At 44.9% G+C, this 27,940-nt stretch overlaps 1 protein-coding gene across 1 annotated transcript; it reads right to left on the bottom strand.

Moving 5' to 3' along the window:
* Positions 1-71: 71 nt before the first annotated feature.
* On the bottom strand, positions 72-25,427 carry LOC108935214 (period circadian protein homolog 2-like). The gene is made up of 24 exons (XM_018753636.2): positions 25,253-25,427; positions 17,271-17,832; positions 15,863-15,961; positions 15,440-15,597; positions 15,184-15,305; positions 14,830-15,031; positions 14,529-14,580; positions 14,042-14,184; positions 13,728-13,806; positions 12,488-12,594; positions 12,236-12,389; positions 11,933-12,041; positions 11,025-11,156; positions 10,783-10,885; positions 10,470-10,638; positions 10,074-10,192; positions 8,146-8,346; positions 7,013-7,264; positions 5,069-5,985; positions 3,863-4,025; positions 3,550-3,757; positions 3,020-3,170; positions 1,927-2,049; positions 72-540 (listed from the first exon to the last, which is right to left on the bottom strand). The coding sequence occupies exons 2-24, from the start codon at positions 17,714-17,716 to the stop codon at positions 139-141; spliced, it is 4,611 nt and encodes a 1,536-aa protein (XP_018609152.2). The 5' UTR covers positions 17,717-17,832; positions 25,253-25,427; the 3' UTR covers positions 72-138.
* Between the last annotated feature and the right edge of the window lie 2,513 nt (positions 25,428-27,940).

The following is a 27,940-nucleotide window of genomic DNA, read 5'->3' as shown; positions in this document are numbered from 1 at the left end:
CGTTTCCCTTTTCTTTCATGCATCGCCATCGCTTGAATCACATTTACGCTTTGGTGCCATGGTTACATGGGTAAAACAAAAAAATTAAAGCTAAATACAGTAACACACACTAGACACTTAACAGCAACATGGTCCATGTCATTCTGAGTGGGTGGGAGACTGAGGTAGGTGTGTGGACTCAATTGTGGGATCTTTATTGTCAGTACACAAGGGAAGCAGGCAGGATTTCTGGTCGGGGACAGGCGTGGGTCGGTCGATGCACAAACGTAGATTTTGGAGAGAATCCGATGTCGTAGTCGAGGAGGCAACGCAAGTTTCGGGAGCTGTGGACGTCAGGAGTGGGAACGAGGGATTGAGGAGAACGAGGGACTTGGAAGGCCGGGTACGTTGTCGCGATTTCACTCGAGAGTGCTGGAGAGACGGGTGTCTCAAATGAGATTCCGCAACCAGGGTGTATAGGTGCGGCTTCTTTATACCCCGCTGTTTTGATTTCGGGCAGGTGCTGATGTTCGGGGCGAAGTTGTGGCCGTGACAGTCTGACTGAAAAGAAGGAAGTGTTTGTTCTACCTCGTGCCCATGCGCCAACAAACCGCTGCAGATGCACATTGCAAAGTAGCGCCTGTTTGTTATTACGAACCATTGTATGCAACTCAAATTTTTAATATAATAGGCTTTACGAGGGGCCGATTGTAACTATGGGCTGTACGCAAGTTGGACATTTGTAACCCAGGGACTGCCTGTAGTGGGGGTGGTTGTGTTTGACGTTCGGTTGATGGTAAAACTTGGCATTTTTGGTATCAAAGTCTCATTACCAATCAAAGTAGTGATACATAAATGAGGAGACAGAAATTAAACGGTCCCAGCAAAAATACTAAGCTTGGCCATCAGCTGAACATTAAACCTGGACAAAGCTTGTGGTTCAAGAGCTCCTTTTCATCCTCTATATATTGCACATTGTGCCCTACAATGGCCCACCAACCACCTTCAGCAGGATAATACTCCCATAAAAAAGTTTTATATTAAATATATTAGACAATGTTAAGTACTGGATTCCATAAAAAGCTTAGAACACTATGTTCAGTAGATAAAATTCTGTTGGCATATGCAATGCCTTTTGTCTCACATGGACATATTCCTTGACTATTTTCCAAATGATGATCATTAACCGTGTCTCAGTTCTGTGCTAGATGTGGAAGATCTGTTAACCTTTATACAGGTCAGGTCCCCCAGGGCCTGTGGCAGACACGATAAACTAACGGCTCTTGTCTCTACAGTGCCTCCATTGTCAACAGTTCAGTTTGAACTCAAAACAGACTCAGTAAGGGTCATCCTACTATTACCTTGTCCATTAATCTTTTATAAACTGAAACATAGAACAACCAAAATATTTATTCTTTCTGTATTTCTCCGCACACATTCTTCATATTCATCTGATAGCACTTATTAGAGAACCTGAAGAACTTTTTTGAAATATCTGATACATTCAGTCACTTCTACTTGAAGAAAACTAAAACAGAAGATGGGGAAAAAAAAAGTGGCTCTAAATGAACATAAGTGATCCATGTCTTCAGCCTTTATGCCACTGCTGTGATTCATAGAACACCACTTTTCTGTCAATGAGGCTCTTCCTGCCTAGAATGTAGAACAAATTGTTGCTTTTCCATGAGTTTCTTTCATCAAGGAGGATCTGGAGGCCCCATCTACATTTAGCCTGGTTATATGTAACATGATGTGTTGTTTTCTGTGTGTGTTTCCACACTGTTCTGTGAAACGAGCACACTTCTGCATTTAGATGCTCGAAGGATGAGGCTGAGTAACATCTGTGTAGAAGTAATTGATTCCATGCCACACCTGCAGACAAGCCCTCAATGCAAGGTCCTTCAAGTGCACAAGAGTAAGGCGCTGCTAAGGGCCAAGTGGGCTGACCTCGTTTGGCAGCATTTCTTCGCTGCCTTTCTGACAGGTGCTGCTACTTGTCTCTCCCATGTCCAGATCAGGGGGCTCCTCTTCAGTTAGGACTGAAGTCAGGTCTTCGCAGCACATGCAGGCCTACAGCAGTGACACCAGGCGAAAACTTGTGAGAAAATGCCACTGACTCCAAAGTACGGAGATGCACAAGCACAAAGGGATACACACAGAAACATGTGCACAAACAGAAATATACAAATACTGAAAAGTACAAACACACAGTGTACTTGCAGTGAAAAAACACCTGTTCACACACACACACACACACACACACACACACACACACACACACACACACACACACACACACACACACACACACAGTTCAACAGGAGTCAGTCTCTGTAACAGGATGCCCAGTTTTATTTAAGCCAGCAGGTCTTAGGCCTTATGTACAACACAGAGCTCGGGGGTTCATTAAGAGGAGACCCCATCAGTCTGGCTCTTATGTCTCTCTGCTGGCATGTCTGTCATCACCTGCCCATATGTCCATCAGAGGAGTTTGAATTTTAATACAGCCTTAAGATGGGTTTCTACTAATGTTAACTGTCTGTACATTATGTTGCCTGTTCATTTAATGGATAATTTTAATTGATTTCCACTGAAGTATTGTTTTGACTCCAATGACTTGACATTCCTAAATTGGATGTATTTTAAAACTGACATGTGGAATTCCATTTGATATTTTAATGTGGAAAAAGTGGTCTATTGTGTATTTAGGGGATGATCAATTCTGCATATTAACTTAGCATCATTTGAGCTTGTTTTAATATATGTTCTATAATGAATGACACCTGTAGCGTAGAAGCTTTTTTTTTTTTTTTTTTAAAAAACTTTGCTTAATAAATTTATTTGGGAAAAATGTCCAAAACAGACATAGAAAATCCACAGTCCAGTTCTGCTTAATGGTCTGATGCCCTTCATCCTATAATTACAATGTGTTTACTGTCAGCCTAATAAAGCTTTTAGGGTCAGCTTTTAATAAAGGCTTCAGTATCGAGGGATCGAACGATTGTAACCCAGTTATCAGACTCAATTTCGCCTTCCTCACCTGGACATCAATGGCTCTGGGCAGACCTCCTTTCCTCATCCAGGGATGTACCTCCATCAGCTCCTTCTTCTGCTCCTCACTGAAGCGTGGCTGACCCTTCTGCATGTGTCTCAGTTTCTCCCTGTCCTCCTTCAGCACCTTCTGCAGATCCCTGCTGGGCCCATGACAAAACCCATGGTTGCAAGACAACTCAATAAGCCGTTAACCAAGTCTACAGAAAGAACAGCAGGAACAAATCCTAAATTCCACATTATAAATCCCACACACTACAACTGATGGGTTACTTATGGTTACTGTACGGTACTCTACAATGCTCTGGGCCCATGCCAAAGGAAATGTACGTCATAGAACATCACTCTCTACCCTACAGCTCAAAAACTGAAACAACTACAAAGGGACACAGGTAGTAAAGAAATCACCCAATATATTTCATAACACCCACATACAGGGGTAGGCTTGGTTCCTAAGGAAAGACTTGGGTGCAGGGAGTCAGGGCAGGAGCAGCCCAAACACACCCAGCAGCCACTCACCGCGAGGGCAGCTGGTAGGTCATCATGATCGCTTGTCCTGCGTTGGCCATAAGCAACCAGGGTGGGTCCTGGAGTACGTACTTAACAAAATGTTTGTTGGGCTCCTCCAAGGCTCCCCCGGCGTGCGTTAGCACCCCCTGCTGACTGGTGTGGGATGAGTCCACGCTGCCAAAATACTTGCTACTGTTGTTGCTGGTGTGGCTGCTTCCTGTGGTCCAATATGAATAACTTAATGAGAAAGTGTTAAACTACATATAAAGGGCTAAAAATACAGGGGGGGATCTGCTCGGAAAATAAAATCAAGCAGACAGACCTCGGCCACTGGCAGATGTGTCACAGGCATTGGATCCCGAGCCCAATGAACCTGATGTGGCCGATCCGGTCCCAGAACGCGAGTCCTCCTGCAACAAGATGTCCAGCAGATCACTGGAAGATGAGTGGCCATCACTGTGCTGTGCCTCATGTGCAGAGCTCACCTGGGAAACAGAAGAGATGACTGCAACTAATCTGAGAGCATCATAACTGTATAGCTTCTCGACAGGTTTTCTGATTTTCTCTGATGCAGGTAACATGGTGAGTAACACAATGAGAAACTATTTTAGTAAGGCAAGTATTATGTAGTGCTGTGCATGCACAACACCTGGATCAGTTATTTTAAGACCCTTTTTACCAGAGAAATACACTCACCGGCCACTTTATTAGGTACACCCTGCCAGTACCAGGTTGGACCCCCTTTTGCCTTCAGAACTGCCTTAATTTTTCATGGCATAGATTCAACAAGGTGCTGGAAACATTCCTTAGAGATTTTGGTCCATATTGACATGATAGCATCAGGCAGTTGCTGCAGATTTGTCGGCTGCGCATCCATGATGCGAATCTCCCATTCCACCACATCCCAAATGTGCTCTACTGGATTGAGACTGTGGAGACTGGAGACTGTGGAGGCCATTTGAGTAAAGTGAACTCATTGTCATGTTCAAGAAACCAGTTTCTGAAATACTCAGACCAGCCCGTCTGGCACCAACAACCACGCCACGTTCAAAGTCACTTAAATCACCTTTCTTTGCCATTCTGATGCTCAGTTTGAACTTCAGCAGATCGTCTTGACCATGTCTACATGCCTAAATGCATTGAGATGCTGCCATGTGATTGGCTGATTAGATATTTGCATTAACAAGCACTTGAACAGGTGTATCTAATAAAGTGGCCTGTGAGTATACATCCAGTTCACAGATATCAAAGTCCCCACAGGACATTTCACACACGGGTGAAAAGTTTTCATCTGTTGAAATCCAGTCCATCTTGGCTGAACCATTGTTTCTAAACTGCCATTGTGTGTGTGTGTCATTGTTTTGCAATAATAGCTGGTCTGTCCCATCTAGGCTGTATCCTGAATGACACCCTATGCTTCTGGAAAACGGACGGATGAACGAGTTTCTAAGCAGAGACAGGGTGTACATTAAAAAAAGACGAAGCTACGGGACAGCTACGAGAAAAGACGGAGAAGAGGCGTTCCTACCAGCTGCAGTTCCTTGGCAGGCTTCGGAACTCTAGCGGTGCTCCCCTTCTCTGTTGTGTTGTTGACCTGGGCAGCAGTACAGGGTGTCAAGCTGTCCTGGTGCTCCACGGAGCGGGGCGTCTCCTCCAGCTGCAACAGGTTGAGCTGCAGAGGAGAGCTACAACGGGACTGGAAGAGTGGAGGCGAGGCCTGGTCGTGTACAGCCAGAGACTGCGGGGTGGAGGAGCGAGAAGGGGCATCCTGTACACCTGTTCCCAAGGCCTTTGTGGATTCTGCCGGCATGCCGTAGGGAAACGATGGGGTCTGTAACGTAGGTTGGGTCGGAAAAGCTGCCTGAGGGGGGTAGGGATTATGAGGAGAGAACTGCGACTGCACTGGGAAGGCAGCTGGGGCTGGGAAGTGGGTCTGGCCAGGGTAATGAGGCTGAAGCGGGAAGGAGGCCCCCTCTGGGTAGAAGGGCTGGCGTGGGGCACCTCCTAGTTGAGGGAACATGTAGTTGGGCAACACCAGGGCCACCATGGGGGTAACCAAGGGAGCGGTGTACGGCGAGGAAGGTACGGAGCAGCGTGGCTCCCGATTGCCCTGGTTTTCTGCAAAGCTGGACAAGGCGCTGTCGGCCCTGGGCCCCGAGTACAGCTGCACTGGGTAGGCAGGCATGACAGCTGGGTAGGCCATAGAAAAGGTGGACTGGGATGTGTCAGAGGCAGACCAGCAGGTCTGGTTGAAGTTGGGCAGGGGGGCACGAGAGGGCTGTGGGCAGCGGGAAGCTGTGCTGTCTGACGACTCGTGCTGCTTGGCACGCTTCCACTTGGTCTTTTTGTTGCGTCCTCCCTTCTTGGGCACCCCACTACTTCCTCTCCTTTGCACCGGCTCTGCTCTAGTCGCACCCTGCTTGTTCGATCTCACAGCTGGTGCCACTGTGAATCCGAATGAAACAAAAAGACAACTAAGATGCCAAAAATACGGATATAAAAGTGAATACATCACCATTTCTATATACTCATCCCCGTTATTTGGTCTCCACATATCCGGTTTTCCCCCACTTATCCGGTGACTAGTTACTAAATTTCACTAATCTTTAATAGGTCCAGACTTGTTTATCCAGAATGGAACGTGTGACCCGGCTGGTGACATGCGGTCCAGCATAATGAACTGAGACCACATTTGAAAATACTGTCAAGTGGCTGTGTGAGAGAGACTGTGAAACACGCTGCATTGAGGGAACTGTATACCGCACTCCCAGCTGCACTGTGGCTCTCTATGCTTTTACCTGCGTTCTAACATGTTTGTGTCCTCTAGTCTATCATTGTATTTTATTTTCTATTCATTATCCATTTAAATAGGGGGGGCGCAGTGGGTTGGACCAGGTCCTGCTCTCCGGTGGGTCTGGGGTTCAAGTCCTGCTTGGGGTGCCTTGCGACGGACTGGCGTCCTGTCCTGGGTGTATCCCCTCCCCCTCTGGCCTTACGCCCTGCGTTGCCGGGTAGGCTCCGGTTCCCCGCGACCCCGTATGGGACAAGCGGTTCCGAAAATGTGTGTGTGTGTGTATCCATTTAAATGAATGCGAAGCCTTTATCTTCCTCAAGCCAATCCACACACACGGTCATGATAAGTTTATTTATGATGTTATCCCCCCCCTCCCCATTTCTTTTACAAGCAGTTAACAAAGGCGAGAGTGAATTTTATAAGATGCCATTCTTTCCATTTTAATGTGCTACACCATTTTCCTTTATGATATTAGGTATAATTTTTTTTATTCTGGGCAATTCTGGAATTTTTCCCCACGCACGGAACGGAAAAAACTGCCATCCGCATTTTCAGTTTCCAATTCATTTCCAGGAACAAACTAATAGCAGATAACAACAGACGAGCGTCTAACCCTAAGTAACTGTTTGAATACATTTACACGTGCGCATGTGCAGGTGTTAGTGAACATGCCTGTACCGTCAGTGCCATGCTGCCGGTCCAGGTAGAGGGAGCAGTCAGCCTGGAAAGATCGCCCACCACGCAGCTCCTGGAAGCGGCACAGGAAGGCCTGCTCCTCCTTCTGTGTGTGGGCTGCCAGCACCTGCTTGGTTAGACCCAGCTTCTTGTAAGGCTCTCTCTCCTGGATAGGTGGTGACACCGCACAAGGAGGAGGGACTGGTGCGGAGCCTTCCGCAGACTCCCCTGCTCCAGCTACGTCCTCAATGATCTCTGTGGTGGCAGGGGCAGAAATAGACATGAAGCACACAAGCCTGTTCCGTGTACGTTGCGTTCATTAGTTTTTTGATTCGAAATTGAGAGACTAAATGTGAATTACGATGCCTTCATTCATTTGTTTTAAAAATTAAAAATTATTAACTAACTATGCTCAACAACCATTTTTTTTTGCTCAAAATGGAAAATATTTAAAATACCCCTCATTTATAGTTTCACATTTTTTTCAGAACCGCTTGTCCCAGACGGGGTCACAGGGAACCAGAGCCTACCCAGTAACACAGGGCGTAAGGCCGGAGGGGGAGGGGACACACCCAGGACGGGACGCCAGTCCGTCGCAAGGCACCCCAAGTGGGACTCGAACCCCAGACCCACTGGAGAGCAGGACTCTGGTCCAACCCACTGCGCCACCGCACCCCCCTATTTATAGTTTCTTGCCGTCTTATTGTTTGACTTTATTTCGTTTTGTCGTTTTCTTGAACGACCCTGATGTAAACTAAGTGAAACTGCGCATAATCCATCAGCGGCTTCATCGAACATGCTGGCTTCGCTCCGAGTTATTGATCATAAGTTAACGTGGATCACTAGGCGCTTTTCAAAAGCAGCAAGAGAGTGACAGTAAGGGAGGAGGACACGTCCACCGAGAAAACGGGCAGGATTTTTCAGCTGCTACTTCTTAAAATATCTCATGACTAATTAAAGCGCAGGTTTTAAAAGCACCGTGAAGTTCGAAATAACCGTTTTTCAATTTTGAATCAAAAAACAAATGAATGCAATGTACACGGGTCAAGCCTGCATGCGCATGAACACATACGGGGCAACAAAAAAAAATGCTGACGAACACTATGCCCATTAAATACACTAATCTACGCACGCACCCGACTCTGGCTGAGGCTTCTTGTCCCCCACGTGGACGATGGTACTGCTGTAGCTGCACTGGCTTGTGATGGAAACCACACTCTCTGCCTTACTGGGCAGAGCCAACGGTGCCAGCGACGACCCCACGACGGAACCACTTGCCCGCTTCTTTGGTGCCTTCATGCCTACATGGTGGCTTTCGGTCTCTGCAAGTGCTGGTTCTGTCGATACAAAAATAAAAAAACACTGGTACCTCGTCTCGCAAAATGCGAGTAACGCATTTATAAAGATTAACTGTTTATTCGAAATCCATTTTCTGCCATTAGTTGGAAGCAAAACATATTCTAAACAGACAGAAGAGAAAGTCAGAGGTGGTAATAGGACTGATATCATTACACAAGCACATAACCCGGTTTACCCAGTGTGCATCTATTAGAATGCAATACTAATATGAAAATAAGTATTATTTTACCTTTTCATAGAATATTTTTAAATTGGTTACAACTCTATCTGAGACTTGTACAAAGATATATAGCATTTAAATAGAAGTCACACACACACACACACACACACACACACATCGTCTGAAGCCGCTTGTCTCAAGCAGGGTCGCGGTGAGCCGGAGCCTAACCCGGCAACACAGGGCGCAAGGCTGGAGGGGGAGGGGACACACCCAGGATGGGATGTCAGTCCGTCGCAAGGCACCCCAAGCGGGACTCGAACCCCAGACCCACCAGAGAGCAGGACCCAGTAAAACCTGCTGTGCCACCAGAATAGAAGTCTATTATGTCTATTATTTTGCTTTTTTGATTGCAAGGTGAAATGGTCACTCCCTCATGGCCAGTCCTGTAATCCTCCGTCGCAGATGAAACACATGGTTGGTGTTTAAGGTCAAACATTTTTTTAATGCATTTTCTCAGCATTATCCTCAATTAAACTCCCATCATCTTGAATGTATATAGAAGAACATAAGAAGGAATTTCTGGAGATCATGCAATTTTTAAAAAATTGTTAGCCATTTCGAAGTTGGCTTAACTTCAAAGTTGCTTCATGTTAATAAAAGACGATAAAACAAAAGTTCTGTGATAGACTGGTCTTCTGCCCACGTTTTCCTCTGCCTCTCACCTTGTGCTTCCAAGAGAGAGGAACACCAAGACCCTGCATTGCACAAGCTGTTAATGACTATAGAACCAATAAATAAAAGTCTTACATCAAATTTTTAATTCATGATGGAAAACTCCATTTAAGTTATTACAACTTTATCTGGTGTTTTTAATAGAAGCTAAACCGGGCACTTTTCTCTTCCCTGCCACCTGCAAAGCAGCTCAGGTCTATTCGAACCCGCACTGCTAGGTACAGGAACAGTCTTTACCCCACTGCTGTAAGAGTATACAACACTAACCAATGTGCCACCTTTAGTAACTAGAGTTGGACTGCTCCTCCCAAGCACATTGGTAAATTACACTGTCACTTAAGCATTCTCATTCTCTCATTCTGAGTTCTCTGGCTGTCACCTGGTATTATTGTTACTACTGTTACCATTATTTATTGCTATTGCTGTTGCACTACTCACTGTCATTGTCATTGTTTTGTTTGTGCAGTATTTCTATTCTTTTTGTCCTGTGGAGAAGCATTCAGGAAGATTTTCATGATACATGTACATAGTACTTGTATCTATGACAAACTTGAAACTGTGGACAAATTGAGGAATTAAGCTGTATTCAAATTTTATCCTGTGATATAGCGGTTGGACTTTGAGTTAAGAACAGGCTTCCGTTCCCTGTCGTCTTCATAAGATGTAATGTACGTACGTACTTACTTTTTTCACTTTTTCCACACTACTTCGGACGAGGTCCAGAACAGCTCCATTTAGGAAATGAGAACTACAGTCCTCCCCAGAAAGGCCTTTTGGGAAACTAAAACAACCGTTCCTTCCCAGAATGCTCACCTTTGGACACCTGCATGGCATCGGGGGATTTTTTCCTGTCTTCATCTGAGGAGGTGGTGTTGGAGGAGGACTGGCACTTGCGTTTCACGGTGACTGGGACATTGCAGCTCTCGAGGTACCTTTTATGGCCAGTCACACATATACAGAGATGAGACCTCTGCACGATAAGCAGCTCCTCCTTTCTTTGCGAGTTGGACACCATAGCTTTGTAATACTCTTTCTCAGTTCACACCACAAAAACTTTTCTTACTGATTTTTCTCATTATTAACCTATTTGGCTTTTGACAACAGCGCCAATCAACCGTATATTACTGAGGGCAGCCCAGTCTCGGCACTGTGATACCACAGATTCCTACACTCATTTCACAAAACTGTACCAATGAGTAGATTGCTAACCTGATGACACTGTCCAGACAGCTGATCTGCTGGTAGGAGTAGACAGGCTGGTCCTTGTAGGTCAACTCTTCCTGTACCGGGGGGCGGTCCCCCAGCGCACCGACACTTTCCCTCCAGTCCAGAGTCCCTACTTTGGCCTTCACCACAGGGCTCTTCTGTTGAGTTTCTGCTGGAGAGGGTTCATCATTAGGTCGTCTCTCCTGCTTATCCAAGTAAACAATTTTAAACATTGTCTCACTTACACACGGATACTTTATTTTTAAATAAAATAAAATACTATAATAAAAAAAAAGAGAAGACAAGGCCTGCTTACTGTCAGCGCCTCTCTTGGATTCAGATTTAGCCGAGTAGGATACAAGCTGTTGCTCTAGGTTTTTCTGCATGTGGACATCCTTGCAGATCTCCTGGAACGTGCGCTGATGGCAGAGTCAAAGCACGGAGGGCAATGAAGACCAACTGCAAGATGCTTTTACCATGCCTTACCCACACAAAATAAAAATGGAAGCAAGCACTTTACACAGACTTCTTACGTAGGAGACACCTAATATTACTCACTGGCCTGGCCTGCAGGGCCTCCTCTTCTTCAGGCCTAGTTCTGACTCCGGTGCCGTTGCTCTCACCCGATGATGCCATGTTGAGCAGGTGCTCACTGCTGCTATAGCCACCGGACCAGTTGCTGTGAACTGGCTGTTGTGGTTAAACAGATTTAGGAGTGTGGCTATGGGGAATCAGGAATTATACAGTTGTTACACAGAGGTGCGAGAAACTTAGTCATCGAGCCTCTACAGTTGATCTGGAATGCTGCTACGTGAATTTTTTTCTAACCTGCCAAAGTGCTCCAATGTGTCTCCCCTCCTTGTCTCTGTCCACCTCCGTCTTGTAGATGCCCGCACAAAGTTTAACACTCTGGTTACAGGGCCTACAAGACCATCAATGCATCTGCTCCCAGATACCTGCAGGACCTGATCACTTGCTATGCTCCAGCCACACTGCTGTGCTCCTCCAGTTCTGGCCCCCTGGCGGTCCCACTCATATAAGGTCCAAATTCAGAAGTCCACAAGTTTGCAGTTTTTACTCCAGTGTGGTCGAATGAGCTTCTTCTGTCCCTCAGAGCTCCTGAATCCCTCTCAACATTCAAGAAGGGTCTCAAAACGCATCTCTGTCAGACTCACTTCTCTCCTGATCTCCTATCTGCTCCATAAACTTTCACGAAACTACGTGTTTAAAAAATACTTTCGTACTCCCTACCAATTCTATATACAGCCACCAATGTAATGTTGACTTGCAAAAACAGTAGTATTGGACTAAGTGACTGTACTTCAAGAATCATATCTGTGTCTATCCAGCACTTTTGTTTACTCTGAATTTTACACCACTTTGGAGAAAAGTATCTGCAAAATGCATTAGTGTAAAAAGTTGAAACCTCCCAGTATAGCTTCTGTGCATCCAGCCCTGAAACCCACCTGCAGCAGCAGACGGTGGATGTGCTCGGTAATGTCTTGGACGTCAGGGTCCATGGACTTCCCCTCAGCAAACGGAGGGGGTGCAAACACATCCTCATTCACAGGACCCCTACACAGGACACATGCATAAATGTTCTTCAGCATAACATTCCAGCAACAATGGGTGCCTGTGGACTTCTCGCTCACTGAAGTGTCTGGGTAATGACAGGGGGCATGAACTTTTCTCCTGTGTATGTCAGTAGCTGGGTTGTGAACGTGAAATTCGGTTCAGGAGGAAAGGAAGGGCACAGTCAGCTCTCTCACATGCGGACTTTGTGTCTGCCGATGATAAAAGACACTTTTCGGCTCCAGGGGTTCACGAAGCTGGACCAGCTGGTGTCCAGGGTGATGTACTCGCCGTTGCGGGCGCAGAAGCGGATGGAGGAGTGGTCAAATGGTTGTCCCCCAAACTGTAGGACTGCGGGAGATGGAACGGAGCTTGAGGTTTAGCAGCTGGTACCAGAAACTGCATTGAGGGCACAAGAAGGTGAACAGCGGGACTGCAAAGGGACTCACTCTTCCTGTGAATGGCCAGCATGACAGGCCGGTCGCTTGGATGGAGGTGCAGCAAGACTGATGTGCCTATGAGGTCTTGTGGCAGGTATCCCAGTAGCGGTACAGCCCTGCAGAACACACAAATGCGCACAAAATCATTAGGGCTCTGTTGGCATGGGTTTCTGCAATGAAGAATACAGGTCATCTATGAATGCCTAGACCTTGGCTGACCACATATTGGAATGACTGGCCTGTCCAGTACAAAAAATGAGTGCAACACTGGGTCTTCCACACTGGATAATAGCTTTGAAAACACAACCGGGACCAGAAGTCTTTTTCTAAATTCATTAGTGCACTCGTGACTCAAAATTTCTTTTGCCATTTTGCAATGAAAAGCACTTGTCCAGTGCAGGGCTACGTTTCTGTAGCCTCCTGCAGAAACATGGCATGAAACATTATGCACCCGCAGACATGATGGCAATACATCAGTACGAAAATTTTGATTAATTCATTTAATGTCAAAACTACTTTAAATTTAACACTTGTTTAAAATTATTAAAAACAAAAATGTGTAATTTGCACAACCTCCCATTGAACACCACTGACTGATCCATCACACAAACATATCTAATGTTCAGCAGCTGTTTTCAGCCAACTATTTCATTAATTTACGGGTAAGCTGCTGGAAATATCCTGGATATCGCCAACTACCAACTAACGCTAGCAAATGGAAACAAAGTTCATTTTCGTTCCACGAGATAAATTTTAAAAAGAAAATAGTGTAGAAAATGCCATTTAAAACAAATGAACTGGAAAATGTTTGACCCTTTACTAAAACCTTTAGAACAAGAGGTAGCAGAATATTTCAATATTTTAAGTAATTAACTTACATAAAGCTCTCAGTAACAAAAATATTATAAATGCAGATTTGCTAAGGAAGTATCAAACGTTGCTCAGTCCTGCAACTTGGCATCATCACCTTTAGTAATTTTTGTCAAATGGCTGTTTAATCAGGAAACGAGAGCCCGATTTAAAGAAAGAATCTATTAAGATATTAAGTGATTTTCGAGCATACCATTCCTGAAACATAAAAATGTATTTTTGGAAACGTAGAACTGGAAGAAATGTCATTTTCTTTGTGCTAGCCTCCCTGATCTCAATAAAATCAGTCCCCTTGGATCTGAACCCTTAACCTTCCCAGCTGCAAGTATGCAACCTGTTGACTGCGGATTGTGGTGTCAGGGTAGATTCCGCCACTTACCGCTCATCGACATCCTGGAACACACAGTTTGGTGTATGCGTGGTGGTAAAAATCCGTTTGTCTGTGGGAATCCGAGGAGCTGTTTGGAAACCCAAAGAGAGAGGAGCTCATAACTAGCATATCACCAGGAATCCATAAGACTGGAGGATTTCTCCAGCACAGGGACCCCATGACTAATGCATTATTTGTACTGTTACTTGATACAATAAACCAAGTAAGTACTACCTATGTAACAACAACAACAACAACAACAACAACAACAATAAAAATAATAATAATAACAGAGCAGGGGACCCTGCAGGGATGGGCTGTACCTTCATACCCAGAGTGCACCCTCTCAGCCAGCAGCAAGCAGCAGAACTGGTCTTCGGCATGTTCCGTGTCCTGCACTTTCATCAGGTAGGGCGTCATGCGGAAGGGATAGTACTGCAGGTTCCCCTCCTGCTCGCGGCCTCCGCTGGCCAGACACAATCAGAGTCATGTACAATTTGAGAGCAAGCATGACTTGCAATAGTCACCCATGTACAGAACATGGAGAAATTCAACTAAAAGACTGATCAAGTCATCTGGTTAGGAGGAGGATCAGAAGACTTGACTTTTCACCACTGAAGCGCACAAGTACACAATACTGACTCTGATGGTCGCGACTTCAAATGACATTATTTACTATGAACAAGGCTCCAGCTACGCTTACAAAGCCTTGCCTTTCACCCAAATTAATTCAAATGAAAAACATCAATTAGAACAGGGAAGACAGGTGGAAAGAAGGCAAGTTGGACTGCCAATTATACACCCACGCACCTTATCCGGCAGAAGAAGGATTTCTCCCGCATACAGTCAGACGGTGAGGAATCTATAAAAAAAAAAAAAGAATAAAAAAAAAATGCATGAACATGGCAGATGGGGAATGATGCTGTCCAATGCATGAGTCCCTGAGGTTGTCAGGGTTCCGTATTCATGGCAGTGCCCCTCCAGCTCTAGGCAACACCAATACCCACAAAAATCAAAGTGAACTCTAGCGACGTGACCCTCAGAAACCCAGCAGGCCGTTCTTGGGAAGGGGGCGTACAAGTCATGTAGGGTACATGACAAGCAGATGTACCTGTTCCTGTGCACATGCTCCAGGACGGCAGCCGGTAGGGTGTTGTGAAGCTGTAGAACACGTTGACATCTTGCGGAGTGAGGAATTCCACGAACTTGCCATTTTTAAACATGTCTCGCTTGCAGTTGAGGATGGAGGCAGCCTGGTCTGAGATGTACACAGTCTTGCCCGTATTGAGGGACACGGCAACAGCAAAAATGTCCTGTTGGGCATCAACATAAGCCCATATACATTTAGTATATGGAAGTGTGCAGAAGGGGAAGAAGTACAGGGCACACTGTTTTTACTTTTTAAGAGTAAAGTGTGGGTCGAGTGATTATGTTTTGAAGAGGGTGTGCTTTGGATTGCACTCACTGTGTTTTTCATGGTATATTCAGACGTGATGCTATCAATCTCCTCAATAGTGTATGAAGAAACGTCTGAGCCTGAAGGTTGACTGTCGTTGATCATGAGCATCTGATAGTACTCCTCATTGGCTGCATCGCAGAAAAACGTACACAGATTTCCACAAGCCACATAAATCGTCAAGTTGTCATGGATACAAAACAGTTTTAAACTACTTTATTGAGCGAAAGCTCTGGAGTACGATTTGATTCCATTCTGTGCTCACCTTTGACCTGCTTCACGCACCGCAGGGCATATTTGAGTGTGTTAAGGGTACTAGAGGCGCTCCGCTTATTCCTCTTCTCCGAGGGCAGGTGCAGCTTCAGTTCTTTCAGTGTCTTGATCAACTCCTTCTGGGTCTTGACCTTGGCAGACTCCTCACTGCTGTAGAGGGTATGATGCACATACAGGTGAGCCGATCATCAACAAGCTTTTCTGCTGACCCAACTGGCCTTCACACAGTCTGCATTTCTATTCTGCCCTCTGGAACTACCAGACCTGCTCACCGCATCATCGTGCACGCTCTGCCTGAGAAGGGCCGTCATATGTCGGCCAACTCCTGCTTCTACAGTCCCTGCACTTGTGCGAGTGTGTGCGCGTGGCAGGGTGTCTCTGAGTGTGTTACGGGTGGCAAAGGGATACCCCTCACCTGCAGCCACTAGTAGATGGATTGTCCTGCTCAGAACTGACACTCAGCAGGCTGAATGCGTTTGAACTGCTGGGGGGTGAAGGGCTGTGGGAGTTGGAACTGCAACAGACACAAAGAAAAAGACAGGTTAGGCTACTGGCAGGGTGCTGAAGCCGGAATAAACCTGGAATATAGTAGACAAACCCTTCTGCAGTGCAGGATGTGTCTCTGTACACCAAGCGTTTCAGTTACAATCCATGGGATAAGTTAGACCCAGTGCTCAAAGTGGGGCGGGTGGACATCAAGACATCTTTTAATCTTCATTTCGTATTTAATATTTTCCATATATACCATTTTGGAAATCTATTGCGCACGTGGTGCATCCCTGCACGCTGGTGTGAGTTTATGTACGTCTGTGCTTTGATTTCGAAATCCTCTTTTTTCGGTGCGGTTTTGAAGCGTGAGAACAAGTTAATAGAAAAAAATCCCTGTGAGCACATTTATCCATTTAGCTGACACCTTTTCCCAAAACTGATTTACGTGATTTACCCATTTTTAAAGCTGGATAATTGTTACTGGAGCAGTTCAAGATGAGTACCTTGCTCAAGGGCACTACGGCAGGTGGTGGGATTTAAACCTGCTTCTGCTGAGTCCGAAGGTGGCCGCTCTAAGCGCTGCGCCCCCTGCTGCCACTTACAGGACAGACGTCAACATATTCTGCACGAAATGTCTTGTTATTGAGAAACTATTCATAACCGGGAAAAAAACCTGATAATAGAAATCACCTTTATAGATAGTCTTCTTAACAGCAGTGATCTAATTGTGTAAACATATCCTTTGCTTACCTTTCATGTTCACAAACTACCACTGTACTGACATATTATAATTAGACTGATTACAGATTTAAGTGAAAGCTTTTGATCATTTTCATTGTGCTTCCAGCTGCTAGAAACAAGAACATTTAATCATCTAGTCTCATTCTGAAATGCAGTAAGAAAACAAGTGTCTTAACAGTTGACGCCCCAGCAGGGAGACCAGGTGACCAGGAAACTGCCCAGTTGAAATTTCCAGCGTTCCAGAAACTGCCACTAGAAAAATAAAATTTAACTTTCCGCTCTAAGAAAAACGGATAGTTTTATTCATTCCTCTCCCTGCCTCCCATTGCAAAAGAGTAGATGGCTGCATGCGTAACATGACGTCAGCAATGAGAGGTAAGAATGAGGTCAGGACAGGGCAGGCTGGCGCAATGCTCGCTCCACCCCCACACACACAAACACACACAAAACAGCATGTTGCTAAGGAAACTGCTCCACCCAAATAATAACCGTCTGTGCCCAAAAACTCACGTTTGGTCTTCGTGAGCCCTGCTACACACACGCTCACGGTGAACAAAACTAACTGAGGTCATCCCTGGCAAACACGCACTGACCTCTTGTTGCTCCCAGAAGACTCCAGCAGGGCGGAGTCCTTACTGTTGCCGCTGGAGCTGCGCAGCGACTCGTTCCCGTGGGACTCGTTGCCGTGAGACTCGTTACCGTGAGATTCGTTACCGTGAGACTCGCTCCCACTTCCACTGGAGCCACTGCTCTTCATCTCCATGTCCTCCTCGTGCAGTGAATGGACGACCCTCTTCCTGTCATCACGGGGCAGGGCGCCATGCTCCTGGCTGCTACTGTCGCTGCCTTCGGACGCCAGACCCAGCTCCACCTCTTCGCACGCGTGGCCACGACCCTCCCCGTAGCCACTCATGAGATGCAGCTGGGACATGGAGCCACAGGCTGCCATCCCACCTTCTCCAAATGGATGGTGGCCCCCTCCATCCTGGTCCTCGAGGGAAGAGTAAAGGTACCGCTTGGAGTCCGAATCCTCAGACATCGGGCTGTGGGTTAGCCGGTAAACTGGTCAACTGGAAACTAGGGCTCTTTGAAGAGCAGAATCAACCCATTGTGATCGTGGAGAGCGCTGCTGGGAAAGTGTGCCGTGGAGCCCTCCTGGGAATAAAAACACAGAGAAGTTCAGCAATGCACGACGATCACCACCCCGGCCGCTTTGCTTCAAGTGGTACCCAAGGTCACTGCAAGAGAACAGCCACAAGAGTTATGCACTGCAAATAGATGACCCATTTCCTGTTCATAGCAAGTAATTAATGCATGTCCACATTTATTTACACCTACATTAAAACAAAATTTGTTCTTCAGCTGTATCTGTCTATCAAAGTGCAGCTTCAAGCCTGGTTCGACCATGCGCTCGGGTCCTGCGTGGGGGAATGGAAGGGCACAGACCCAAATAGAGGGGGCCATTCCGATGTAGCAGGACCTTGGAGTAACCACGAAAACGACAACGGCTTTGTTCTGTACCTCATTTGCTTAGGGGCTAGTAGTGCTGTTGAGTCGCATTTGGTGGTGCAATGATAGTGCCAGTGCTTCACAGCACCCAAGCTACACGTGTTTGGCCTTAGGTTTGAATACGGCTCAGCGTAAGCAGAGCACATGCGTTCTCCCTACACTCCCAATCTAAAGACATGTGTGCAAGAAGGCGATACCCTCCTTTACCATGAAAGCCACACGAGTGGTTGCCATGAGTCGGACTCACTTACTCTAATGTGCTACGTACGTTGCTCAGTGCTGTAAAGTACGGTATTTAAATCTGCTAGTTTTACTGAACAGCGCAAGTTACCCTTTAAAGTGACACTCAAGCACACACCTTTGACCTGCTTCACACACCGCAGGACGTACTTGAGTGTGTTAAGGGTACTAGATCTGCTCGGCACATCTGTAAATTATAAGTCTTTATACCGCTGATGTCAGAAGTGACGTATTAATGAGAGATCACTTAACTGAAGTTATTCAGCCCTCTGGCAACAATTACTTCAATTAATTCACTCAGCCATAGATATATATTTACTCTCACTTATGTTAACTGCTTGTCCAAGTCAGGGTTGCAGTGGTCTGGATCACGTGCACACACACGCACACTGACAATGATACAATGATGATGCCATCAAAGCAAGGCAGTGATAAGGTGGTGGCTGTGTTACCTAGTGACCTACAGCGAGCAGTGCCTGGTGGCCCTGGACTCTGCCCTCATAGACGGGAAGCCTGCGACAGCGCTGGCCTACAGGACACCTCAAAAAGAGCAGTACTTAAACAGATCAAAATCAGAAAGGCGCAAAGGCCACCAGTTCTCCGTACCGTCTACTTACTTTCTGCAGAACTCAGGACCACCTGTCTGTTGCTGTGCGCTTTATCCACTTCAACTCACATCTCACGCAACAAAGTGAAAGTGACGCCTGTCGGACAGCGGAGCGACAGCTGTCTGAAAACAGCCACCTGTTTGACGCCACTTAGAAACGTGCATCTCCTCATGTCTCGTTCTTACTAGGGATGTCGGAGACAATGACTCTCAATTTTAAGTAGTAATTAAGTAAATTATATAATATTATTTAATAAAGTACTTTTTTAGTTAGATTTTTTTTCAGTTTTTCTAAACTGAAAATTCATATATTTGGCCTCACACTAATACTAGTTGCAGTTCGTTACTTAAGACTTTGAACATGTGGTCAGTTTTTATAACATGTTATACATCAACTGTAGGTGATTTGAAAACGTTTAGAATTAAGATGATTTCTCATCGTCATTCTGAAATATATCCTGCTCAGTACAGGAGCTGTTTGTGGAGACCGATCACAGCCAGTTCTGTAGAGATGATCCTTTTCCTGTTCGACACGTTTCGGTGGGGTAGCTGATGGGTAGGGATGGCATCTGTGTTACTGACTTGCTATGTTGATGACGTGTTAATGAAGATAATTTAATAAGCTTTGCAGTGTTCTGGGAGCAAAAGGGATATTAAAGCCTTAACTACATCCAAAGCGTGGTTTTAAGCTCCAGGGTTATGTCCATGAAAAAGCTATTATTAAGTTAGTAGGCCACTCTGAAATAACCAATCTTATCAGACCACGTCAACAAATAAGATAAGTCAGTGCCTGGTCTCAAATCCATAGGAAAGGATTTTTACACGGGTTTTTACAACAGGGTTTCTCTGACATCCAAACCCAAACTAGTCACATCAAACTTGGTCCTGTCCACAGCACGCATTACTGACCTCTTGTAGGTGCTACAGTCTCCAGTTAGATATTGGTATTATCAATCATTTATTTAGCTGACACTTTCTCCCAAGGTCATTTATTAATTTATCTTACGCTTTTCTCCAAAGCAGCTTTCAGCGTTAAACTAGTTACAATTATTTACCCATTTATACAGTTGGGAAACTTTACTGGAGCAATTTAGGGTAAGTACCTTGTTCAAGGGTACTACAGCTGGGGATGGGATTCAAACCTGCAACCTTTGGACAGCTCTAATCACCATGCTACCAGCTGCACCATTGTAAGTAACTTAAAATGTTATTTACAATGATTTATCTTTTTGTGCAATTGATTCATTTTTACCAGGTTTCAGGTTAAGTACCTTTTTCAGGGGCATTAGAGTAGGAGGTGGGATTCGAACCTCCATTCTTCAGCTGTAACCATTAGGCCACTTGCCACTCCTGCGTATGCACATGTGCAAGACTGGTGCTGTAGACAAATCAGTGCTGTAGACAAATCAGTGCTGTGAGACAGGTGTTATTAGGAGCCTGATGCCTCTGGTTTCCCCTTTCTGTTGAAACGGCACAGTGTGTGTGTCCTCAGACACGTAACGATTACATGGCTCTCAGCTGGAAGAATGCTAAAACTTTCTGAATCAGCAGTTAGTCACATTGGTCCCAGTACCAGCAATGAGACCTGCACCTGCTCTTCCACTCATCCTGACAAGCATTCTCACTATGTGCAGACTTCTGATAATTCTGCCCCATCATGAACATGTCTTGATAAATACGGAGTTCAGCAAGGTTCAGTGTTGGGACCAATACAATTCCCTCTTTATGTGCTACCATTAGAGGAATATACAAAGAAATAAAAGTTGATTTTCATTCCTATACTAACGATGTGCAAATATGTTTATCGATAAACTAAATGACTGTCCTCATTTGCAATAGCAAACTATTTTTCTCTGATTAAAAATTGAAGTACGATCCTTAAGGCTCTTATAGTCCTCCCACAGTATCACAGTGAGACTGAATTGTGGACTTTGACTTGGCTATGCCGACACCTCAGTTCTTCCCTTTCTCAGCCTTTCACTTGTAGATGTACTGGTATTCTTGGCATTGTTGTCCTGTTGCATGACCCAATTTCAGACAGATGGCTTCACATTTGTCTCTAGAATACTTCGGTATAAAGAGGAGTTCACGGTCGACTTGATGACGGCAAGGTGCCCAGGTCCTGTGGCTGCAAAACAAGCACAAATCAGCACTCCTCAACCACCATGCTTGATGGATAGTATGAGGTAATTCTGCTGATACACTGTGATCGTCAAGCATGGCATTGCACATAATGACCATACATTTTGGTCTCATCTGTGCAAAGTACACTGTTCAAGAAATCTTATGATTCCTTCAGATGCAACTTTGCAAACCTAAGCTGCGCCATATTCTTTTCAGAAAGAAAGGGCTTTCTCCTGGCTACCCTTCCATGAAAGGCATACCTGTTCATTTTTTTTTTTTTTTTTTTTCCTGATAATACTGTCAAACTTTAACATTTCATATATTAACCAAGGCCTGTAGATGTCTAGATGTAGCTCTTAGGTTCTTGGTAATTTCTGTGAGCCTTATACAGTCTGATCTTGGGTGAATTTGCTGGGACACTAACTCCTAGAGAGATTTGACAGATTTTCTCCATTTGTATATAATCCTTCTTACTGCAGAGCAATGGATTTCAAGTTATTTGGAAATGGCCTTGTAACCCTTCCCAGACTGATACCCAGCAACAATAGTTTCTCTGAGTTCATTGTGATGTCTTTTCTCCTTGGCATAGTGTTAACACACAGCTGAATACCCCAGACTGAGAAACTGTCAATAGTTGTGCTTTTATAAAGGCGGTCACACTTCCTCTCATGCTAGAGGATGCACTTTCTCATTTGACTGTTTACCGTTACTTAAAATGATTTCACAAGTTTATTTTATGTAGTCATCATTTTAAAAATATTTTTATATATAGTGTTATGTTATTTTAATATGTTACAAAACTTTTCCTTTTATTAAGCATCATTTTATGGTGATTTTGGGGTGAACTTGGGTTGGGGTAGGAAAAAAAATTGAAATTTCTAATGGAATAAGCAATTTCACTATCTGGTTTATCGATATGCAGATGGTTTTTAGCAATGAATTAGGACCAGTAGTGGAGATAAGTGTAATCTAAAAAGAAACTTATTCCAAATGAAGAGTTACAAACTAGCTTATGCAACATAAGACATGATGAAAAGTTAACATAAATTAAGCATGATTGCTTAAAGTCCCCCAGACATTTTATAACACTGTATCTTGTTGCAAGCATTTGCGTAATTATACAAGACATCAGTACTAGCTCAATTTATATAAGTTATGCAATTCTTGTGTTCCTCTGACCAGTTGTACCTGGGCGAACAGAGTGCAGATTCCCTGCGTACATGTGACAAACACCAGCGTTGTGGGTCCACCTGGAGGAAGTTATATTGTCTGGGTTCAAAATACACCTGAAGAGAAGGACCTGCTTCACTCATACTCTGGAAGGGGTACGGAATGCACCCAAGATGAGGATTTTCCTTCAGGCTGGACTCATGAAGGTGGGTGACCATTCCTTCTTAGCATCTGTGAACTAACTCACCTGCCAGTGTTGTGCTCTTAATCATGTGGTGCTAAGACAGTCTCCAACAACTCCACTAACTGACTCTCCAACTAGTATTCCAGGTTTCTGTTCACTAGCTCCTCTTTCTGAATCTGCACGAATCCCTTTAACTGTTCTATGACTAAAGTAGCTTACACGGAAGCAGTTCCATATTGGGAAGCACTGGCCAGTGCCTCTAGATGCATTGCCTACCATGTTTACTGCTGTTTATTGGAAGCAGAATGCTCCTTCTATTCGGCATTGCTCCTGAGTGGGCAGACAGTGTACTGATGGTTGAACTCTGAGCATGAATATACCACACATTTTCCTTTCACCCAGGTGATTCCTCATGCCCATATCAGCTGCCACCCACGAATGTCACAGAGGAGCAACACCTATCATGCAGACACACAAAATAATGCAGATTCAACCACACACTACATTATACTCATTCACAAAATGCCTGATAAACCAGTTCATTTGAAATGAATGTTATAAAACCAAAGAATAATTTACAGTGTCTGTGTGTCTGACCACTTCCCCCAAAGTCACATATGGTTAAGGGGAGCCAAATTTCTTTTCATTGTACAACACATTCAAAAACAAAGAGGCTATGATTTTCTTGAGGAGAGAGCAACTGAGTAACCACATGGCTGTCCTCTATGTTCAGTTCACTCTGGGAAAACTATTTTTTTCAGATTGCAGATGAGTCATTAATGACTTCAGGGTCCCTCAAATAAGAGAGCAGCAGACAGAATGATGGGCAGCTCCATATTTTGCAGGTCTGCTCAAAAAACTTGCAAGAAACTCAAAAGTCCAGGACTCACAGATAACAGTAGATGGAAAACTCCCTCAAGCCTTGGATGTTCTTCTTTCCCCTCATTGCACCCACAACAAACACCTCCTGGACTAGTAATGAAAAGCACGGCGGATAATTTTAGGCACTTCTATGACTAGGCTCTACCAGTGGCTTAGTTGCCATCAAAAGCGCAGCGGAGAGTGTCTCTACCAGAGGTGAAGGAAACACCTCCCAAAGGCCAGAGGACAATCGCTCCCAGCCACAGAAAAAATAAGCGAATGTTAAAGGTCCAACAACCAGTATAACTAAGCAGTTGAGGTAATGGATCTGCAGATGCATGGAGATGTAAGGACAAGAGGCCATTCACATTAAACCCAGATTAGTGTATTTAGAGCACCTTGTGTGGCACTAGGTCACCTGTTTTCAATGATGCCACATCAGTCTACACAGCAGCCAATGCATACATACACAGAAAAGCTTTTAATTGCTTAAATATATTTTTATTAGCATAAGCTTGCATCCACTTAGGGAGTACCTGTGGGACAGCTGGTAATGTAGTGGTTAGAGCTGTTGCCTTTGAACCCAAAGGTCAGAATCTCACCTCAAGCTGCACATTTACATCTAGCTGATACTTTTCTCCAAAGCAACTTATAGTGTGAAGTTCACAATTATTTACCCATTTATCCAGCTGGGTAATTTTACTGGAGCAATTTATGTACCTTGCTCATCAAGGGTACTACAGCTGGAGACTGAACCTGCCAACCTTTGGATCCAAAGGCAGTGAGTAGCTCTAACCACAACACTACCAGCAGTAGTACGAGTGAGGTACTTACCCTAAATTACTCCAGTAGAATTACCCAGCTGTATAAACGGATAAATAATTGTAAAGCAGCTTAACCCTGGAGAAAAGTGTCAGATAATGTAAATACCTGCAACAATTTGTTAATACTGGAGTATCCTGACTTTTCTAGAATGACAGCACTGCAGTGTCAATGCTGAGGTTCACCGCAAACATGCAGCTATAATGAAACACGATTTGCGTAAGATAAAATGTGTCTTTGAAGAAAACAAAGCAGATGGACCGTCCCGTGGGGGAAAACAGCAGGCAGGACTCTCACTGAGCCAAACTTGAGGAGATACCTAAGCTTGAGTCAAGAGAACCACCGTAACACAAGGCCAAAGACTGAGGCATTTCAGCAAGTTATGAGAAAGCAACTCTTGCTGGCATTTAGATTATAGGCGAACCGCTGTCTCCCCGCGGCTCGTTTTTCCATCCTCGACCGTTTAACGGAAAGAGCGCGCGACCTGCCTCACCTGTGGACGCGACTCGTTCGCCACACAGTACAGTGACCTTAAGCCTTAGCCTTGCCATGGAAGTCCGAGGGTCTCGACACCCGCTACTCGGAAAGAACCCGACAACACCTAAATATTGCTGTATAATAATATTAATGACGGTATTTCGGGAGAACGACGAAGTACCTCTAACTTACTTTCTGCTCTGTATGCATCCCCGCGATCCAGTGTGCAGTGACGTATCCAGCTCAACAAGTGGCACCAATGGGACACGTGGAAAATTGGAGCAGAGCAGCGCTCGCCTCTCCTCAGTGAATCGCAAAGCTCGCACAGTTAGTTAGTTATGCAACCACTGTTTACAATCGCTTGTTAGAAACTGTAAAAAGTCTTCTGAGCTAGTGTGAAGTAGTACATCGCATACACTGAGCGAGCTTTTTCCCTTGCTCACACTAAAGTCAAGTAAAACATGCTGCAAGCCATGCCGGCTCTGTGAATTGTACTACTTATTTTTATATGATAATACTGTTTTTTTTTTTTTTTTAAACTCTCTGACAAAATTCCATTTTCGACAATCATAAAAACAAACCTTTGTGTTCAAAAGTGTTCCTCGCAGAGATTCCAAGAAGCCCGGTTTAGAACTGGGTAAGTAGAGTCTTGCTGAACTCCTTCCAGCAGCCTATTCTGTTCGTGGATTGACACAGTGCACCCCACGCCCGGTCCGCTGTTGGCTGTTCGCTCGCTCCCGGTGTCCCGAATCCCAGCACGCCCATGATGACCTCAATACGGACTCCTCCCCCTGTTTCACCCCTGGTCCTAGCTAATTGGTCACAAACACAGTGTTTCCATGGAAAAATGTACGGAAGTGACGCAAGTCGGCGATGATTGGTCTGTGGCGACGCCAATCACTTTATGTAAGGCTACAATAGGCCTCACGTGGAAACCCATGTATTCCGGCGGCTTGTCAGCAACGCGGACAAATCAGTAGTAGCGGAACGCGTACGTGAATGAAGCGGAGCGAGGGGAGTGAGGCGGTTGGCCGTCCGAGTGTGAACGCCGTCGAGTGTTATCTAAACAGTTACACAATGGTGTGTATTGTCAATGTGGGCTCATTGCTTATGGAAGTCTGTGGGATGAGGGAGGGTGGCAAAATATATATATATATATATATATATATATTTTTATTTCGGTTCGCAACGACCGCCCTGAAGTTGTGAATGGAGGTTTTGTTACACACTTGCTCAGCTTCGGTCTTGGATCGTACTTGCGATCGGTATGCGTGGTATATGTAAATATATTAACAGAATATGGTTTGTGTACAATACATTTTTTTTTCCGTGCATTTGTACACTTCATGATAAACTGACACGCTGCGCAAATCCAGCTTGCATTTATTTTGTACACTTGTTTTCTTGGTACTTTGTTTCGCAGGTAATAGGGCGAAAAAGACGTCGTTGCGGCTCCTTATGACGCTGTGAAAGTGAAACAATATGCATGTAAGCTTGGACTATATATTATCATTAATGTGTAAGAATCTCGTGATTACGTTTGCGACATACAGTTTTATTAGTCGTATTCTATAGACGGAAATATTTAATCACCGGGGGGCAGATCTTGGGAGTGTGGCTGGATTCAATGACTCGCTGAAGTTTCTGCGCCTGGGAGTGGGCGGGGCGGGACGGGTCGGGGCTGGAGGTGTGAGGACATTCACAGGTGTTCCACATTTAAACGGCACCCTTAGCATATATACATATGCAGTGTGCGGCCGCTTGTGTGAAAGTGAGCCTGTCTGTGCCGGATTCCAGGGGCTTCCAGCAGCTGATTGTTACGAAATTCACGATCCGCTCACGCCCATTCTTGCGATGTCGCGCATTCTTGCGTAAGGGAGCAGTAGTACAACGTGCTGCCGGAGACGGAATTTCTGCGCAGCAGTATAGAAATAGAAAAGAAACAGAAAAAGTCACATGCTTTTTTTTGTGTAGGTGTCCTTAACTGGTCAGCGAGTCCCAGAAGGCCTTGTCCTCACTTAGAGCTCGGAGTCGAGGATCCTGACGGGAAGGCCATCTCAGACTTGCGGGAGAAGTTGCGATGGCCAACAGTGTGACTTTGAAGAACTGCAAAGTTTGTTAACTGGGAGTGGTTTAAAGGTATAGCGGGTCATCCATATCAGGAACTTCCCATAACTTTAGCTTGTATGGGATAGTGGTGGAAGACACAGTTGCTGAAGAATAACCATCTAAAGCACATTAGAAGTTTGCAAGAAATTGTGACTGAGCCCAGAAAGGTTTTATGGTCAGGGGAGAGACCAAAAAGAGCTCTAGTCAAAAGTCAAAGCACTGTGTGTGATGTGAACACAACACTGCCCCTGCCTGAAGAAACACCATCCCTGCAAGGATGTATGGCAGTTGCAGCACCATACTGGGGGGGCTGCTTTTTGCAAGAAAGAACTGAGTATCTTGCTAAAACAGAAGAAAGGAGGGGGCAAAATACTCGCAAGTGTTGAAAGTTCACCTGTGAAAAGGACAATGAGGTCAAGTGCAAGGCCGAAGCAACAGGGGAACAAAATGATGACTGTCCTACATCTGCCCGGTCGAAGTCCTGATCTCAGTCTGACTGAAAATGTGACGCTAGTTGAAAACTTTGGCCCACAGGTATCAGCCAACTAACTTGAACAAATCTAACTAGGAAAATAGGCCAAAATTGTACCCGAAGAGTGTGGAAAAACTGGTATGGACGTGCTGCAAATTAAGCTCTTCTTGCAGCAAAAGGTAGCTCTATCATGGCTAATTTGTGGGAATTGAATACTCACACAAATGCCATAATTCTTAAAATATGAAGTACAGCTTTCAGTAATTAATTTTGAATTCCAGTGTTCTGAAATGCAAAATTCACAGCAAATTACCATTGATTTCACAAAGCACTGTTGCTTTGGACACCTCCGGAAGCTTAACAAATGTAAAAATGTGGGCGTACCATGTGTTGGTTTTCTGTGACGCATTTCTTGCAGCTGGGAGCTTCCACACACGCTGCAAACACTTCCCACACACTCATAGAATCCAGGTTCAGGCACCTCCAGAGGTTCCTTCAGTTGGGTGAGTCATGCAAATCCAGGCATAATTGGACTGTGGTCAGACTGAAAAGCAAAAAGCAATCATTGGTGACTGCATGCAGTAGGAAGTGTGGGAAGCTTGCTTTATTAGTATTAATAGTTCAATTAACCACTGTCTTTTACAATGAATCTTATGATGTTATATCTCTACATATAGCAGCTGGATAA

This window comes from Scleropages formosus, chromosome 3 (genome assembly GCF_900964775.1).
Source record: "Scleropages formosus chromosome 3, fSclFor1.1, whole genome shotgun sequence".
Lineage (NCBI taxonomy): Eukaryota > Metazoa > Chordata > Actinopteri > Osteoglossiformes > Osteoglossidae > Scleropages > Scleropages formosus.
Note: the sequence above shows the minus strand (reverse complement) of the source record. Positions and strands in the feature narration are given on the sequence as shown.